The following is a 20066-nucleotide window of genomic DNA, read 5'->3' on the forward strand; positions in this document are numbered from 1 at the left end:
GCGTGTGAGCGCTTCAACCTGTACCTGTACGGGCTTCAGACCTTTGATCTAGTGACGGATCATGAGACCCTGGAGGTGATTTATTCTAGGGGGCCCAAGCAATCAGCTCGTATCGACCACTGGGTACTACGACTGCAGCCCTATATCTATAAGGTATGTTGTGTCACATCCCGCGATAATATTGCCGATGCACTCTCACGTTTGACAAAGATCCCAGCATCAGGGAAATCCCGTTATGATGATGAGTATGTTCCAACGGTTGCGTTCGGATCTGTACCTGTAGCCTAAGACATTCAAGCAATTGACAGAGTGTTAGCTGAAGATGAGGAAATGCAAGTAGTGCTTGGTTACCTTGTTAGTGGAAACTGGGAGGGGGGTCCAAAGTCATATGTATGTGTCCGTAACGAACTGAATCGCGAATCGTGATTCCTGCAAAGCTGAGACAGATAGTGCTTCGTCTAGCAGCACATGAGGGCCACAAAGAGATTGTGAAAATGAAAGAGAGACTGAGGTCGAAAGTGATATTCGTTATAAGGGAAGAAAGACCTTTTAAAGTGCTCTGCGCGCACAGGGAAAAGAGTAAAATTTTGAGATCGAAGATCGAAGGGTAAAATGAGTTCTCTCACAGCCTCTAGCTGGAAGCAGATCCTTGAGATAAGACGGACTCAAATTATATACTATCTTAAAGTAACAAATCAGCTTATGAATATCACTAATAATAATCGTGAAATAAAATTATATATAAATAAATATAAATACTAAATACTAAAATTTATAAATAAATTTTATATAAATACAAATATGTACAAAAACTGTTACGACTGTCGCTCAGTGGGCCGACGTTTTTCAAATTTACCCAAATTCAATCCATTCAATCCTCTCCAGTTTTGTCCATCCATGTCCCTTCTTGGCTTCCCTGTGTTTTGTTAGAGTTCTTCTATAGTTTTGAACAGTTACTTTGATATTTTAGTTAATTCTATGACCATTCGATCAGTGCTGAAATTGCCTAAATTTGCGTGACCTAGCCCCTTTAAGAACTTTGAAAGTTATCAAACGTAAGGTAAATTCAATACGAGAGCGAACTGGTAACCAATGTAACTCCCGTAATAGTGGAGTGGTATGTCAGAATCGAGGTGCACATAAAACTAAGCGAGCAGATGAGTTCAAAACTCGTTGCAACTAATGAAGCTGATAATCAGGAAGGCCATAATAGAGTCTGTTACAATAATCAACACGACTAGTTATAAACGCATGAACTAGGGCCGCCACAGATTCGCAAGTTAGATATTTGCGTATACGCTTAATGTTATATAAATACAAAAAAGCATTGTATTGCTACAGGTCTTATTAATGTCAGCATTCACTGTTAAGTTGGTGTCGAACCAGGTTCCAAGGTTACGGACTGTATTGACCAGTTTGACATCGTCCTCGCCAACTTTGCCGCTTTCAATTGAGGTCTTTGCCAGCTGTTTAAGCTCCCAATGAGTAAAACATCAGTCTTGTCGTCGTTGAGCATTAATTTATCTTCAAGTATTCATTGCCTAATGTCACGAATAAAGTTCTCAACAGCCGAGAAACGGAAAGAGACAAAGCTCTCAGAAAATTATGAGAAGCAGCCTTATAAGGTGATTGAACGTCATGGAGACCAAACTAAGTTACAATCATAGCAAGACGCATTGTACACGAGAAGAATTCAGCATGTTAAGCGATTTATGGACCCAGTTACTGATCCAAGGGAACCAGACTCTTCAGATCCGGTAGTAAGCAGTGTACCCGAGCAGACCCTTGGACAGGAAGCCTCACCCAATCCAACAGTTGGAGACAAGTGCTGCTCCAGTTAAGGAGCAAAGCCCAGTTGAGGCCGAGCCTTTGCCAAGGAGATCAGGGAGAGTCCATCGATCCCCCGAAAGACTAAAAGAGTATGTCACCATGTTGCAGTGACTGTTGTGTTTTTACTAGTTTTCAAAATATCTTAAAGGAAATTCAGTATTCAACCTTATTGTTGTACTAAGGTAGCGGGTTTGTAAGCGAAGAAAGAGGGAGAATGCAGTGTTTGTATTTACATCCGGGGATCTCTCTAGCGCGGGAACCCGGTGGCCGAGTGGACATAGGACGAGAGATTGTGCAAGAAACAGTGTGAACGAGAAGAGTGTTTTTGATTAGCTATTTTGTGATCCATAAGGATATTACAGCCGGTGCAATCCTTTACCAACCGAGGTATGAGGCCACACAGTTGGGTGCCACTGAGTGCTTCCCAGAGGTCATGGATTCGAATCCCGTTGAAGGCTCCTGTATTTTTCAGGTGTCTATAAAAAGTGACAAGTGGTTTAATTGTCCAGTTCAGTGCGAGGATCGATTTTATCTTCCGTAATACTAATTTCATTCTCTACTGGTTGATGATGTAACCTTCGGATTGTGCCATACACCTCAACGTTTGTCCGATGAGATTCCGAGTGCACTGAATATTTTTTTCTTTTGGCTAAGATAAAAGTTACAAGAACGCCATTGTTGACCCAACTTTCACTCAGTATATAATTTCAGAGTTTCTATTTATGCATTTTTTTCTGAAACCGATAAAAATGATCTAGTTGTGTAAGCAATGTATCTTTGCGTGCCCGGTGTTTTTTTTTTTTTGTTTTTTTTTTTTTACAGCAATCGACAGTACGTCAGTCGTTTAAAGCGTAGAAGAGTATACGAAACAAGAGTTTATAGGTGGATTAATATGGTCTCTTTTATTAGTTACTAAAAACTACAAATTTTAGCTTGATAGAGTTCAATAGAGAAAAAGAAAACCCCGGCATCATTCCATTGGTTTCAACCTCTTTCTTCAATGTACCTGTTGAAAAGAAAGAGAAAAGAGCAGCTGTATTTTCGAAAGATGAAATAAAATAACTTTGTGTCTTCAGATTTATTCTCAGCGTTGAGAAAAGAAACTTGCTGAAGAAATACACTCTAAAAATGAATAGGATGAAGCAAAGAGATAATGGTTCGCAGTGTGCAGTCTCAAATGTCACCACTAATTGCCAGTAGTCGCAGTCTCCCGCTCGCCCTTTCATGCGTCACTCTGTTACCATGGTCTCTCTTAGGTGGAGGTGTAAAACCTGGGCAATTTTTTCAAAGGGTTACGAACCTTTTATATGGCGCAACCGTATATCTTGATTTTCATGCAGACATGAGTTGACGTCCAAGACTTTGGCCTAAAGCGCAGGAATCCTGCATTGACAGGATGCTTGAGCCATCTTGTCTCGAGAGTAAATCGGTCTGAGTTTCCTGAAAAGATCTACCAAAGATACGAAATAAAAATGATTTTCATGAGATAAGCAGCGCAATCCAATGAAAGAGTGGACATCTTTTTATCCTACCTTTTCGTATCCATCTTCTTGGTAAGTTTTCCATGATTCACCTTCTTCGTTCCATTCAAGGGTGTAAAGGGTGACCCAGCTTTCCTTGCTACCGCCCTGTGTACCGACGCCTGAAAAATAAGAGCAAATGCTTACAACAACCGTTTCTTAGCGACAAGATGGTGAACTTTAATGTGCCCAGAAGCAACCACATTTGATTAATTGTTAACTTTTTGTACTCTTATAGAGACAGTTTACTCCAAGAATCGCAAACAACCATTACATTGAAAAACAAATCCCTAACTCTGGGTCCGTCCGTAGCTCAAAGACCAGTGCTTAGTATATATTTTGCTTTACTTAAGGTTATTCTCAAGAAATAAAACTTATCATATAGATGTCCGATAAAACTTCGCACACGGTTGTAACGTGTCAAGGAGATGATAAAAATGTAATTAAAAGGGGATTCATTGTGCTCGTTTCCATGGTACGATACTAATGAATACGGCCATTTAAGCCACTTTGACAATTGCCGCGTATCCCCAATGTTGAACGTATTTAGATTGATTTTATAAATGTAATCTGATTTAACGCAGGGCCTAATGTAATTCTATGGTTAATTCACGTACGTAACTGAAACATGTATTTGAATGCCGTTGTCAGTACTTAATACTCAAAACTGGATTTAAATTGAGTGCGGCCAAAAAGCTGGCCATAGATTTTATTCCACGAAGACAACGTTCTCAGCAAAAATATGAAATAAAAAATGTGGGTCGCCGCACTCGTTCAGGAAAAAATATAGAGCTTTAGATTCTAGTACGAGAAAGGCTACGAATACGAGATTTTCTCATCGAACAGCACTGAGCGCGCGCAAACCAGCGTCATTTTGGCGGGAAAAACGTCCTATCAAAACAAGTCAACAACACGCTAGCAGTTTTGGAATTTTTTGATCATCAAAAAGGCTCATTAACCAGCAACAAGAATAATTGAGCAACCTATAGTGCTAACAAAGAGTAAGATTAATCGTAGGGGTTATAAATTTCCCAAGTATTTTCGCTAAAAACGGGCAGTCAAGACTCGTTCTCGTCCTTGTCTTAGAATCTAAAGGTCCCTAATAGCCATTCCTTGACGGATTAAGCTTGGCGTCAATGAAAATCCACCATTTTTTCAATGTGCCCGAGCTGATGCACGCGCCAATGACGCAACAAATTATGCGCAGTAGGGTTGCGCAATGCAAAACCAGGGAGTCACCTTAAGGCCTTCCAGAGAATTATTGTCCATTTTACAATCATCACAAGTCTAATGCATCAAAATTGTCCATGATACATCATTTACCTGTTATTTTCCTTTCTCCTTCAAAGTCAACAGCTATCCACTGATACTTAGCAGTGTCCCCGGCACACCATGTATGATCGTTAACTTTTCCTGTAGTCACCGATGCCTTAAAATTCAGCTCAGAAGAGCACGCTGCAAAATGTTGGCAACAATTTCATATTAGTAGCTTTTTGAATGAAAAAACGTTAGTGTGCCAACAAATAATGTTTAGTTTCCGGCGGATACTGGAATGAATAATCATTGTAGCATTTGCATCAAGAGTTGATGAATTATACGTAATATATAGATTTAGCCAAGCCTAAAAGCGGAGCTCCCGGGTTAGTTATTCTTACTGGCTGTACGGTTAGTGAAAATAAAGGGTTTGGAATTGTCTGCGTTTTGGTGTTTCTGGGTACTGCTTAATTAAATCATTTTCTTCGCTTTCTTCTATAAAAAAATTCATTGTCTAACTAGTGAATTCCACTGTAAATTTCACGCAAAAAAACCGACTGATCGCATGAATCACGAAGCGATGAGTGCAATATCGGTTTTTTAAATGATATTTACATTGGAATTCACCAGTTAGGCAATGAATTTTTCTTGAATCGCACGCGTTTTAAAAGAAAACAAACAAATCTTCAGCAAGCGAACGGAAAGGGAAAAAGAGCCATTTCAGAGTCAACTGTCAAAAGCCAGCGAATAGGAATCATGCCAAAATTAGAAATTACACACCTAGTAGCTCGTGATGTGACATATCGTTAGGAAGCTTTGTCAGTTCAAGATCAAAAACGAGTTTTATTGACGTAATTTATTCCACTTTATCTCTGAACACGAGATCATTCACATTGTGATTTTTTCTCATTGAAACACGCCAGCTTGGCTTGGGACAAGAATCGGCGAATATGGCGAATACGGCAACCAAGAAAGGGCAAACTTCAAACAAGATCTCCAACAAATTACCTGTACGTGCTTTAAACAAGCTTCTGAAAACACAAGTTTGCGATATTTCTATTGAAAGCCTCGTTTATGTTTAGGTGAGATAACCTGGCTTGAGCCTGGGTTCGAATAGAAAACCAGCACCTAGTCAGCGGTCAACTTTAAAAAAAAAAGCTCCAAACTGAGCCAGTGATATGGTCACGTGCTACTGGTCAGCGGATACCTTGTTTTGACAGGTGTCAATTGACTATAACATGAAAGTCCAACATCAAAGGGGTATGCTGTAAACTAGTGTGATACTGGTTACATTGGCATTCATGGATAGGTGGACGTACGTGCGGTCGTACTTACGTAAATTTCTCGCATCGATGGATTACCATATTTTCTTAACTATGGTGCTCCGCTATGAAATCTACCTTCTCTGTATGTCGCCCTTATTAACCATCTTTTAAGAGCTGCCAAACCTACCAGGGAGGTTCTCGATACGATATACAGCGTTGGTACTTTCCAAACCAATACCCTGGTAACATTTGTCAGATTCGCCATCCCGAGCAAATGTCTTCCCTGCATCTGGGCCGCTCCAACATTCTCCGTAAAACTGCACTGAAAAATATTCGTATCTATAGAAAAAGTAAAGATGATTTACAATTCTGCTCGGGAGTTCAATATGCACATCATTATTCATTTGGCAATTCACTAGCCCTCAGAGGCAGAGTTACAGGCGACAGCAATAGAAGGCCCTAAAGTAAACGTGGTGGAACCACACAATATTTGAAGAGCGGAGTACGTGTAGTCCATGGTGTGACAAATTGCCGTGATATCATAACTGATTGTGTGAGTAGTTGGTAGTAGTCGCTATTTAACAGTTAGACTACGAGTTCTAGTTTTCTATGAGTCAGTATATAGTCAACGAGGCGCGTTGCGTCGAGTTGACTATTTGATTCATAGAAAACGAGAACGAGTAGCCTAATTGTTTTTGTAGAAATCCAATAATATACCTTCGAATTTATTCCTATTTTTATTGATTTTAAGATTTGCTCCCTGAAAATGAAAAACGAGCGCATGTCTAATTTCCATAACACCTGAGACCGAAGAAAAAAGCCTGCGAACTCGCATAGTTCTTATTTTTCCATTTCTTAGATGAGAGTAGAAAACTAGTCTTGATTATGCACTAGTCAATTGAAACCACCCCCGGCACGTAGGGGGGGGGGAGGGGGGAAGGGTATCGGGGACATGCCCGTGGTATTACGCTTTTGTACCTGCGCATTTCTCCGGGGGGCCGGGTATAGTAGCGATTTGTCAAAATTATAGGGGATTTTTCGAGGAGCTTGTAACGTTAGCCCTGACAGAGTGCGACTGGATCTAAGCTTCGAAAACATTCCAGACTTTCTACCGAAACAAATTGTTGGGTACCTGTGATATTATATTTTAATATTTCAGTCGCCCTCTCTACTTGAAAAGAAAATTGGTCTGACAAATCAGTACCTAATAAAGTTACAATGTTTGGCCAATAAATGCACGTAACAACTACTGTAGCAAGGGGCATGAGGTTTGGTTGGAAAAATAGAACAACTTAAGTGATTATTATACAAGTATGAAAAATGCACGAAATCGGCTGAGGCGAGGTGATTTGTCACCTGACCTTAACTGGGTAAAACAACAAAGGGTTTGTTTGGGTAACATTTCTTTCCGTTCCCTCCCGGCTGTTTTTCGTGATTCCGCCCGCTGCAAAGGTATACGCAACGATTCTACTAACAATTGTAATGAACTGGTGAAAACCTTGGCAGCTATCGTGTTTGTCAGCGATGCAAAACAATCATTTTCAATATGAAACAAAATGTTCTAGTTACACACTGGGGCAATGGCAGTGGGGATTGTAACACTTAAGTTTCACCCGAGGGGCGGGGGGAAATTTAAAATATAACAACGTACAGATGTTACATCCCCCGCCACGTCCTGGGTGTGGGGGAGGGATCATGTTTCAATTGACTAGTGCATTAGCAAACCAGTCTAAGAATACATGTCAACAGAAGCCTTTGCCCAACTTGAAATTGCCGTAAATCATCAGTCGTTTATTGTAAATAATTTATGCCCACTTACCATAAAAAATCTTCATTCCATATTTCGTTGTTTCTGAAATAGCATCGTCAGTGAGCTTGTCAACCTCGTCTTCAGAAATATTGGAAAACGATTTGAAGAAGCCGTGATTGTTTTGTTTTTGTTCAAAACGCCAGCTTTTTTGCTACTCACTATCCTATTCCTCAATAGATTGCGAGTAGCAAGCCAATCAGATTACAGGATTCGTAATAGTATGGGACTGGATTTCTATTGTAGTAATATACACGAAAAAAATACTCATTCTGATTGGCTAAAAAAGCAGTGCAGTTTTGCTGTAACACAGAGCAAAAACGTGTAACATCAGTGCAAAGTTGTAACACAGAGCAATCACAAATGTATTTTGATTGGTTAGAAACAATAGAATTTTAAATTAGCCAATCAAAGCTTTTGTCTTAAAAATGAAACGTGAGCCCTGGATGGCGCAATTTTTCCTTGATTGTGTAATACGCATGCGTTTTTTTCTGCTTAACCAACTCGAATTTTATCATGTATATTATTCATAAGTAATCACTTGATTTTTTTCGTGCAATTTGGAATAAATACGTACTTGTAATTCTTTTCAAAGACTACAAATTGCACTCTCCCCACCGACTCCGGCAGTTTTGCTCGTCTTCGAAAAAATGTACGCATGCTTATTTTTTCCAAATTGCACTCGAAATCTTGTAAGTACCTATACAAATAAGAAAGTTGCTTTGAACACCTGTGGTGGTGGTGATAATGGCAATGATAATGACGATGACGATAGTGAAGAGGGTGGCGATGCCAGAAGCAGCGGAAATTAACCCGTCGGCCATGATCGTGGAAACCAGCGGAGAAGACAACATATTAGGGAGCTTAAGCACGCGCGTTTTTGAGACGCGGACGACAACCGGAAGAGACGATTTCGCGTGCCAGGACAATGGTGTCTCCTAGATTTTTATACGAATCATCTCAAATAGGGAAAAGATACTTAGCAATGTAAATGTGTTTGTGTGAAGACAAGTTAAAAGGAAAAACAGCTCAATTCCGTTTGTCGTCTGCGTCTCAAAAACGCACGTGCTTAAGCTCCCTAATTACTGACCCGAGAACCCTCATTCAAAAACGTTCATACCTTTTTTCCCTTGCCTTCTCTGCGCATGCTTGTACCACTTTCGTCAAGTCGTGCCAGTCAATGTTTCCTCTCATGTTTGCTATCATCATTGGCAGGGGACGAGGCTTTTTTTTCGAGTCAGCGAAGCAGCCAATTGATACGTACGTAGCTGGTTGATCTGTAATCATATAATCATATCCAATCATTAATTCGCTCGGTGCCTTTTTCTTTTTTGTTTTTGCTTTATTTTTGTTTTTTTTCGATTTTTTTATGAAAAAAATAAACTGCCTACCACTTTTGTTAAAAGTTTTCAAAATGTTTTTGGGATCAAAACTATAGTCCTCTCACGGTAATCTGAGAGAGTGTCCCCTTTACGTATGTCAAGATTGAAATTAAAGAAAAGAAAAAAATTGCACAGGTCTTTCTTGCCTCACTTTTGAAGAAATCAAAGCCAACATATACCGGAGAAATTCCCGGGCATTCGAGCAACGCATTTAGCGCTCCTTTATCTTTATTATATGATAAAGCTGCGTTCCTTGCTCTTTTTAAATGATTTGTTTTTGCCAATGAAGTTTGCTTGATTTATTATTTTCGTTATTTTGTTACTGTCGCTATATTTGTGATGCTGCGTTCCCTTCTCGTTTCCACTGTTTTACTACATTTGTTTTTGCCTGTATCGTCGGCAGATTTGTTATTTTTGTTTGTCATTTCTCCTGCATTTCCGAACATAAGTGTAAACAACTGGTTTGCTTTGCTCGCCGATTTCCTTTCCGGCGGGGACTTCCAGATGTTCTGTGAAATGTCGGACATTTAAACCAAGTATGACAAAAGTTTTCACTGCAAATGAGCGTCTTCCGGAGCTGGCCAGTGGTCGTGAGTCCTGGGCCCGTTTCTCGAAAGTCCCGAAACTTTACGGGCCATTTTCAGGCCTTTACATCTCAAGAACGGAGAGGATTTAAGTCGTCAAACTTCACAGTCATTTCTCTTTTTGTTACCTTGAAAACATGTTAAAAGATCGGCTTTCCAAAGCAAGCGGTTGGCAGTTTCACAAATGGCTTTTCGGGCCCGAAAAGTTTTCGGGACTTTCGAGAAACGGGCCCCTGGTGCTAACCGCAACAATCCTAGCCGCCACTGTGGAAGATTCTGAATGCCAGTAAAACAATCATGATCAAGAAATTAAATACTGACTTACATCCTGTTGTTGGTGCTTGGGTAGTAGTAGATGGGATAGTCTTTGGAGGAGGATTAGTATGAGCATGAGTAACATGACTGCCCCCGCCAGTAATACCTGAAGATTAAAATCAGTATTTTCTAATTTAGCAATTTAGTTTTTTTGTTTATCTTCTCCTGCGTAATTGAGGATCACTAAATTCCAAATCATTGCAAAATATTCCCCCTGCCATGTTTTCATGGTTAGGAGCGCTAAACTTAAAGACTGTAAATTCATACCGAAAAAAAAAAGAGGGACAAACGTCACATTCCACCTCCCCCCCCCCTCCCCCCCCTTACCCCCTGAGGTAAAACAGAAAAGAAAAAAAAAACAACAGGAAAGTTTATCCATTCAAGTGCAGACGACGACAAATGCAACACGTGTAACACGGCTGTTTTTTCCTCATCAATAAACCTTTTTGTGACGTCAAGAGCCCATACATCTGCTGAGCTTGTAACCTTGAACACAACATTTTTAATTTTGGTTTCGATGAGGTTAGTTACGTCAGTCTATTTTAAAGTGATTAAGAAAATGAAAGCTATGTCTAAACACCACTAGCAAAGAGGGCCAAACTGAGAACTGTGTAATATAACTTTACTATTCCTCTCCCTGTTAAATGATGTCATGTACGAAAAACAACTTTAGCCCCTCTATAACGCCGGAATAAACCAATCTGTTCCCAAATCAAGGCTTCATTTTGTAATCATAGCTAGATTTCAACGATCTTAAAGGCTTTCTGGTAATTGACAAATCCTACCCGTGTTTAGACCATTCAATTGGTCGAACGTAAACTGCAGGTCACTGTTTCACTATAGCTGAAACAACCCAAACTTTTACTAATGCAAACATTAGCTCTAAACACAATGCTTTAGATAATGTTTAAGCCTAAGGTTAGCATTTTTGTAAAGATTTGGGCTGTTTCAGCTATGGTAAAACAATTACCTGCAAACTGCACTTTACACTGTGACCCTCTGAAACTCAAACGGGAAAAACGAATATGAAACTGTGAACGTGGTTACGAAAAACCTACAAGTGACTGTTCAACTTTTTGTATTAATGATCGCAGGATTTAGTTAACTAGAAGTCACTTACAATCTTCTCTTCTCTCAGTCACCGAATCACTGCACTCTATTGGTATTTTGTCGCAGCTGCCTAACTGTTCCACAACGCTGAAGCCTCTTGATATGTTTTTTACTCTTGTCTCTTCATAACAGTTTGTCTGAGGGTTGAAACTTGTCCTTGTCCAGTTTCCCCACTGACAGATTATCTGATTGCAGAGACCTGTAAATTATTTTTACCCACACATAGATCAACAATTGAAAAGTTCGTTCATCAAATAGAATACGTAAGGATGGTGCCATCTATTGTTATGGAAGAATTTTTTACTACGATATATTTCAAAAGCAGGTAACTAAATCCCCGGCGGGGGGAGGATACTCCCAGAAAAATTGGGTAGGGGTGTGCGGCCCGCTTCCCAAAACCCTTACCCTATTTACGACCAAAATCTGCGATTTTCCCCACCCTATTTACGACCTGACCAAAAATTTGATACCCAATTTATGACCTGCCCCTTAAATCAAAACACTGGTGCAGACCGGCGTTATAATTATTACCCTAGTTCAGACCAATGTTAAAGGCAATGTTTATCTGCTTTTATTAGAAAGGTTACATGATAAAGAAGTAGCTTCTAAATAAAAAACGAATTCAAGACTAGAGTGCAAAAATGGATACCCTATTTATGACCAAAATGGCGGAAAATTGGCCACAATGGATACCCTATTTATGACCAAAACGGCTGAAAAACCCTACCCTTTGGGGCCGCACATACCTATATAGCCCATATAAGGGAGTACCCCCCCCCGCTGGGACTAAATCCAACCAATACTGTACCGTGAACGATGTAATAAACCCTGTTTCCTCGATGAAGATCGTGTAACAACATTCAAAAGAAAAGAGAGGATGAGGTAAAAGAGTGGATCTCACTCACTGGAAAATGTCCGTGGATAGGGGTCCGTTCTCTTACCCCAACCTCTCTTGTGCGAGAAAAAGACCTTTGTGTTAGTGGCGCCGTCCATAGACCTGGATTCGGTAGAGCTAATCCACACGTTACCTAATTCACAGTTTCACTCGTTTTGGTTACACTTCCTTTTGTTATTACTTACACTTGGTCCGTGTCTCCTCCCGAATAGTAAGACAAGATTCCAATCCATCGCATGTTCCTCGCTCAATCCAATCAAGTGAGTTGTTGTAGTCACGTGTTCGCATCTGCACTGCGCATCCTCCAACTGGAACCTTGCCTGACCAGTCGCTCCAGTCCATGAGCTCACAATCCTCTCGGAAAGAACAATTACCTTAAAAAAGAGTCGAGATGGATTCCGATGGAGCAATGGCATCACGGAATTTAATGTCCCTTGATCTTATATATATATATTAGGCGAAGCAGCAGCTATCATAATGTACATTGTGATCGGCTAGCTACCGAAACCGGAAATAAAGTACTAAAAAACGAAACATTGAAACAATAGAGCGGCAGCAATTAAAAAAATATTACCAGTCTGCGAGAGCTTCCGGTCCACACACTCTATGACAGTTCGCACACTAAGGCTAACCGATTCAGAGGACCTTTTTTTTTTGTATTTTACACGGCGGCTCGTTTGCCTTTATGGTGTGCTTTACTACTGGATTCGGTTGCCAACATATATGCTAAACATCTTACGTTGGGTTTCGGTAAGTTCTGTCGTTAACGGCACCCAGTATGACGTGAGCCACCGCACTTGAAGTACGACGATATTAAGAGATGTATATTTTTAAATTAAACATTACATAACAATTATCTTTTTGCATTACTTACACCATTGCCTCGTGTCCGGTGGTATCGGGGGACACATGGTCTGCAATCCACCACAGTTTTGAAGCTGGATCTTTGTATGATGCTTTGTAGTCATGTTCTTATTTCTCATTTGCTGTGCACATCCATCGGTAGGTAATGCCCCTTTCCATGGATTCCAATCACTGACGTTACAGGTTACATACGGGCATTTGCCTGCGTCCATAGAGTAAAAAATAAAGTAATAAAGTGTAACAACTGAAGAAAAAAGAAAAGTAGCTGAAGCCTGTGAACCACAACTGAAATATGGTTTTACTTCGTCGATTTGTGAGACCTGCTGAGTTGAACTCAGGACCATAAAAGAAAAATCAACCATCATATATGAGAAATTGCCCCACTCTGGTCTAACCTAGGGCTCGTCTTCTAAGAGGATCTTGAGGAGTGAAGTCTTTAAACGGGTTTAGTTAATAACATCACCTCATTACCAGTCGCAGAATTGCCTTAACCCGTCGCAAAATCGCAATTTATAATTGGTAGATAGCTTGTGAGGAGTAAATGCGTAAAGGAAACTTTCGGATTATATCACGATCATCATAGGGTCAGTTTTTCTCAGTTATAGACTTGGTATAAATAATCGAGCGGGTTGTAACCTGGAAACTCGACTGAACTCCACTATGGCGTCTTCTTTCGTCTTATCGGTGATCAGATAGGTCAGACAACATGTTGTTAATCTTCTTAGGCCGGATTGGAAGGTGCCACTCACTGTTAATCTCTTGAAAAACCGAGGCTTGGGTATTAGCTTTGCCGTAATTTTAGAGTTGTGAAGACATGACTCGACGATTTTAATTACAATTCTCCTCACAATTACATCCATATCGTATACGGTACCTCTTAAAAAAAGACAGGTGATCACCCGTATAAGCCTTAAATAAGAGACTGAGAATAAATTTTATAACCTACACGTAGTTCTAGTTTCCTCCTGATCAGCAGGACAAGACGTCACAAGATCATCACAGTTTTCACCAAATGTAAAGTTCTTTACAGCAGTATAACCCCTGATTCGTCTTTCCTCCCCACACCGTCCTACATTAAGGATAGGACTGGTCCAATTAGACCAATCAGCAGCCAGAGTACATTCTACGTAGGTGCAGTTACCTTTAGTGAAGAAATCAAGATCCAGTCAATACGGAAAGTAGTTAAAACAAGACGCTCTGCTGTTCGCGATGAGAGGCTGAAATACGCCATTGATTCAATAAATAGTTAATGCAACAGTATTATTGCTCAATATTTTAAACGTTAGCATTACTTTAATTACTTAACATTCCATTAGATTCTCCAAAGAAATTCACGTAAAATCAGCCCTTTGTGTGAGTGGTAGTCCCCTACCGTGAGTAACAAGAACAACTATTATGATCATCCATGGCCAAGAGAAAGTCTAACCAACTGAGATATCAGAGAAAAAGCAGCCAGCCCGGCAACGCTTCCAGAAATTTTGGTTGGAACTCGAATGTAAAGGTTCGTTTCGGTTTGAACCAGAACTTTTAGCACTAAAATTAAATGTAATCCATTTTGACCGTTATAACTCGTTGATTGAAATGTCCTTTCCATTTGACCAAATTGTTCTTCCCACTGTGTTTTAGAGAGAGAAAGAGAGAGAGAGAGAGAGAGAGAGAGAGCCCACACCAAACTTGATTAATCTCATTCTCTCTCTCTCTCTCTCTCTCTCTCTCTCTCTCCTCTCTCTCTCTCTCTCTCTCTCTCTCTCTCTCTCTCTCTCTCTCTCTCTCTCTCTCTCTCTCTCTCTCTCTCTCTCTCTCTCTCTTCTCTCTCTTCTCTCTCTCTCTCTCTCTCTCTCTCTCTCTCTCTCTCTCTCTCTCTCTCTCTCTCTCTCTCTCTCTCTCTCTCTCTCTCTCTCTCTCTCTCCATAGGTATGATCAGGCACTTTGGTAACATCTTTCTCTTTTCGTAATAGCTCCGCTTGTTCAACGTGGAAAATTCTGAATTTTATACCTAGAAAGCACAAATACATGGGCTTACTGCATTCCAAGTTTCAGTAAATACCACATTAATCTGTCAGAAATAAGGCTAAAATAGTGCTCAAGAGGTTACAAAGTAGCCCTATGTCGTGGTAAGGTTAAAATTTAAAGCTATTTTTCTACTTTTTCCGCCAAATTGTAGCTATTGGATTACCATTCATGTGCTATACCATTCTCTCGATTACCACGGCACTTTAGAAAACTGAAATTGGGGTTTCCAAAATTTTGCCGTGTATGTGTTTGACTTTTCATGTCGATGAAAGGTTTCACGATTCGGAAAAAGCCCTTTTTTTACACAGCGAGTTTGAAAAATTAATTTCCCAGGTTACATCTCACCAATATTGTACAAATCATGTGCAGTAATTAGAGTAACTATCTCGCATTGTAACAAAACAGTTTTGACCAAAATAGACAAAGATTCAAATTTTTTACGAATTTTTTAAGGGACCCATGTCTAAAAACCGGTTACGTTACAAAAGCGCCCGATTTGCCATATCTTCCAAATGCTAACTTTGGCATGATTTTTCGAGAGAAAGCAAACATAATTTATATGAAATTGTTTAGTAACATGAGAGTAATAAGTGACCCAAAATTGACATTTTACCTTTAAAACGGGAGGGAGCTAGAGCTTCTTAAACCTTTTTACTACCTTGACGCATTTTACTTTGCGCAGTTTAATTAAGGGTATATGCATTAAAACTTTTTTTCCATTAATTTCAATGATGAGTGATGTCTGAAACCTAAAATATAAATTGTTTTTCAAATATATGACTAGCTGTGAGCAGTCTACCAGGGATAGATAGATCAATTTTATTCATATAAGATCAGTAGCCCTGATTTAACTCAGGTGAATTAAGGCCTGGGCCCAGATCTATTTAATGAAAATAAATGAGGTGGTGGTCCAACTATTGATCCATTATATATAACACGAAATAACTTTGGGACATCGTTAGCAGCAACAAGATGTGAAACCTTAACTGCTATATAGGATGATATATTATCACGTCACATTTCAAAGTTATTTTTAGCACAGAAATCTTCTCAGCTAAACGGCAACACTTTTTATCATTTTCTGGTGGCTGGATTTACCTTGATGATGCTAATACTATTGGGTACATCATTTCTGTTCTTGGACATTTTAAGATAATTTTAAATAAATGTCCGGAAAAACAAGTCCTTTTCCATAGGGGACTGGGCACTAGTACAAAATGCCTTATATTTCCAAAACTAAAGCAATTTTTCACAGTTCGTTTTCTTTTACCATTTTAACTAATCTAATAGTAGGGAAGTGAAATAAATTTTAGCATAAACTGTTGCCGTTTTTTATTTTGAATTTTGTGGCCGTAACAAGTCACGTGACCTACTTTTGTGACGTTATTAGCCTGCGAAAGTCCTTGTTTGTTATTACTAAACCTTCAGAAGTTAGGCCACTTCCCGATTTTTTTTTATGTGCAATAATTTGTGGCCAGGTTGGGGCCCATGTCTTAATTTACTCGAGAATGAGATTGAATCGCGTAATGAGATGCAGGCCGTGTACGTGCGTGAGGGAGGCTTAATGATAATTTATCATATAAGAGACAATGTATTATTGTTGAAAGTTTTTATTGTTGAATATTGCATGAATTTTTAGGAGAGTGTATGTCTTGTAGTGGAGTTCTAAAGCCGCCCAACCATCCGGGTAGTATCGCGCTTACATAGAGAAAGACGTGAAATGAAATACTTAACGATATGGATAATTTTCCTGTTACTCGATACACTTGAATGCTGCTCACTAAAAATACTCTGAAATACTCCCTGGAAACGGTCCAAGCCGTGTATTTTTGTTTTGGAGCAAAGCCGGCAAATTCATAATTTGCAACCAAAACAGCGAAAAAAAACTATGAATATTGTCATTCTTCTCAGTGAAACTACCTGAAGAAGCTAAAAAGATTGAAAGATAAAAAGATTGAAAAGCTAAAAGATAAAAAGCTAAAAAGATTGATTGCACCGGAACTGCATTTTACTATGAGAAACAGAATGCCATATAATAAACAACTTACTAACCGAGCTTGCTCGGGCCGTACTGGGGAATATTGGCCCTCGCGCCCGGTTAGTAAGCGGTTAATACCAACTATTTGCGACATAGAACTCCAATATTTGTAAAACTGTTCAGTGAGCGAAGGGTTTATAAAAAAACTTATCTCGCTAAATGTAAGTGAACTTGAAAACCAGCAAAAAGCCGCGTACAAGAAGTAGCTATTGTTGTAGGACAATTGCAATACCCAAATAACAAGAATGCGCCTTATTCTGCTGTATGACTTTTTAGCGCTTATAGGAATGTCACTCAAGCATGCTTTACAGTCGATGCGCTTCATACATCAGTCATCTAGGGACATGACTGGAAACTATTCCTCGGCAGATTTCAGATACCTTTATTACTAATAGTACCTTTCTTTTCTGATAACGTGATTACTCATCAGTTTTGTTTTCACTTCATTTAAGGTGATAAGATGTGCCATAAGAAAGTATAAAATTTTTCTTTTTTCCTTTCTTCTGTCTTTGGCCAAAACAAAAATGATTGAAAAGTACGTGCAATTTAAGTTGAAAGTTCCGAAGTATAGTTTCCTTGATGGAACCGTTTTGAGATTGACATCGTTTCCGAGGTGTTAGCAGTAGAAAACCTGCTTGAACACAGATAATAGTCAAAAAATCATGAGACTTATACTTTCTTTTCTGAGGTTATAATGTTACATAGTTATGCTAGAGACAACTAGTATTTGGTGTGAAGTTCATTAAGTTGCACCTTTTTAAAATTTGCTTGTTCATTGCGAGAACGCCAAATAACTTTATTTCATTAGCGCCTCTTTTAGGTATAATACGCTGGAAAGTGTTACCAATTTAGCGAATAAATAATCAGATTAAAAGGCTTTAAAACAGGCATACATTTACCCCAATACATTTTCATCGTGACGCAAATTAAATACTTTAATCATATAGTGCAGTCGATAGTCACTGAAATTGAAACTTTCAGAATAATTCAGGTCTGTTCGTTAACTTATTTACTTAAAAGTGGCCCTAATAAAATTTATCTTGAGTCCTGAGGGCAAATGGTGTATAGTTGCGATTCTGTTAGAAGCAAAAGAGTCTTTTGAATCGGACTGTTCAAGGACTTCATTGTTAGTTAATGACTTTATTTTTAGTTGTTAGTCATCATTAACCTTATAATTGAACAGATGGTTTCTTGGTTCCAGTTCCCATGTTATATGGGCTTCTGCAAATCAAAAATGTCTAAAAACGGGCTTTCTGATGAGTAAAACCAGGTGTTGATCCTGGTAAGATAATGTTGAGATTCATTTATTAGATCGTTCACCTCTACTAAATTGGGTGCCTTAATTAAAGGGCCCTAGCCAGCAACGCCTTTGTCTTGTTTCATGCCAAAAATTTGGCTGTTCTAGCGTAGAGCATGTAGAAACGAAAGTGATCACTGTGAAACTGTTCATTGCAATTAAACAGACTTCAAATAGTTTATGTAAGAAATAAATAGTTTATTTCCTTCACACAACTTAATTCTTGATTCGAAAATTGTAAAGAGCAGGTTATATGACAAGAGTAAAGCATAGATATGTATATATATAGAAGCAAACATGTTGCGGAGAAAAGTGGACGAGCGTCAGAAATAAGTTGAAAACCATCGTTACAAAAGTTCCTTTTTTCCGTTACGAAAGTGCCCTTTTCGTTACAAAGTGCCCGTTAGTTACAAAAGTTCCCTGTGAAATGTGACAAAAGTGCCCTACCAAGGTTACGAAAGTTCCCTATGTTACAAAAGTGCCCTTTTTTCGTTACGAAAGTGCCCGTTTTACGTTACAAAAGTGCCCATGCCTATGGCTCTCTCTCTCTCTCTCTCTCTCTCTCTCTCTCTCTCTCTCTCTCTCTCTCTGTCTCTCTCTGTCTGGTGAACGTGGCGCTCTTGCGCACTCTCTGCGGCTTGGGTCGGGCTTGTGCAACCGGAATGTACTATATATACTTAACTTTATTTTCTAGGTGTCAACTGTGTTATGCGCTGCGGCACTGATTGGGGACACTGTACGGAAATCAAATCAAATCAACTCACGTCAAATTGTACGTTGGTTTTTGAGGACAGGGGAATACCGGGGTTCCCGGAGGAAAAACCTCTCGGAGCAGAATACAGTACCAACAAATTTCAAATGCAAATTCAAGTCTTGAAATCTAACCCGAGCCATACTGGTGGGAGGCGAGTGCTCACACCGCTGCGTTTTCCCTGCTCCCTACACTAGACACATGAAATTTCCGAAATTCACCCCTGAAATAGTACTCCGGCCAAGGCTTCACTACGCTTTCTCTTGCAGTGTAGTCCGGTACTATACACATTTAAATCTTAACTACTTACAATAGTTCCGGATCTCCTTTGGTTCAGTGACACAAGATGTTTGCAAATTATTGCAATCTTCCTGTATTGCTTGTTTTAGAGGGTAAACATAGCTCCTAGTCCGAGTCTGCATTTTACAGCCCTCTTCGTTCAACGGTTTGTCCCATGCACTCCACGCTTGAAGATCACATGAATCTCTGTAGAGGCATTTGCCTTCAAAAAAGGAAATCAAAGCGCGGAATAAGACATCCATTGTCTTCATATACAGAACGTACATCTGTGACATCTTCCTCATTCTCTAGTTCGTGGCGTCAAGAGCTCATTAATTAAAAAAAGCCGTAAACATTGACATAGAGGTCTAGATGGACATGAAATTACATAATAATAATAATTCCCTTTGAATGAATGGAAATCGCAGCGTAAATACTGCTGTAACAGGAATATTAATAAAAAAAGTAAAAGAAAGAAATGAAGGAAAGTTAACAGACAACTACGTACATCGAGTTCTATTTTCAAAAACGTCATTCGGGCATTTTTGCGGCAGAGACGGGCACTTGTCTTGATGAGGCAGGTAGGCCCAAGTCAGTGCATTTTTCTTTCTCCTGGTCTGCTTCTGTCCGCATTTAGCGTGTTCAAAATCTCGAGGTTCCCAGTCCGACCAGTTGCCAGAAGAGCATTTCACGTAGCCACAGCTACCTGTGTAGGCAATCAAGGGTAAGATTCAGCCACGGAATGTGAATTTATGGAGAAGTGATCTTCGCAATTATCTACACAATTCAAGCAACCGTCTCTCATAGACACGTGAACAATTCAGATGGCTTCATCGGGATTCGAACCCATGACCTCTGCGAT

At 39.5% G+C, this 20066-nt stretch overlaps 1 protein-coding gene across 1 annotated transcript in view; it reads right to left on the reverse strand.

The window, feature by feature from the left end:
- Window positions 1–2705: 2705 nt before the first annotated feature.
- LOC138044597 (thrombospondin type-1 domain-containing protein 7B-like) overlaps window positions 2706–20066 on the reverse strand; it is a 36920-nt gene continuing 19559 nt past the window's right edge. The window contains exons 7-19 of the mRNA XM_068891074.1: window positions 19713–19910; window positions 19236–19427; window positions 13773–13967; window positions 12837–13028; window positions 12148–12336; window positions 11078–11266; window positions 9968–10063; window positions 8797–8953; window positions 6057–6208; window positions 4674–4805; window positions 3363–3472; window positions 3131–3280; window positions 2706–2836 (exon numbers count right to left, since the gene is read on the reverse strand). Of these exons, the coding sequence (XP_068747175.1) occupies window positions 3134–3280; window positions 3363–3472; window positions 4674–4805; window positions 6057–6208; window positions 8797–8953; window positions 9968–10063; window positions 11078–11266; window positions 12148–12336; window positions 12837–13028; window positions 13773–13967; window positions 19236–19427; window positions 19713–19910 (1949 nt within the window). The 3' untranslated portion in view covers window positions 2706–2836; window positions 3131–3133. The remainder of the gene's footprint in view (window positions 2837–3130; window positions 3281–3362; window positions 3473–4673; window positions 4806–6056; window positions 6209–8796; window positions 8954–9967; window positions 10064–11077; window positions 11267–12147; window positions 12337–12836; window positions 13029–13772; window positions 13968–19235; window positions 19428–19712; window positions 19911–20066) is intronic.

Source organism: Montipora capricornis, chromosome 4 (assembly GCF_036669925.1).
Source record: "Montipora capricornis isolate CH-2021 chromosome 4, ASM3666992v2, whole genome shotgun sequence".
Lineage (NCBI taxonomy): Eukaryota > Metazoa > Cnidaria > Anthozoa > Scleractinia > Acroporidae > Montipora > Montipora capricornis.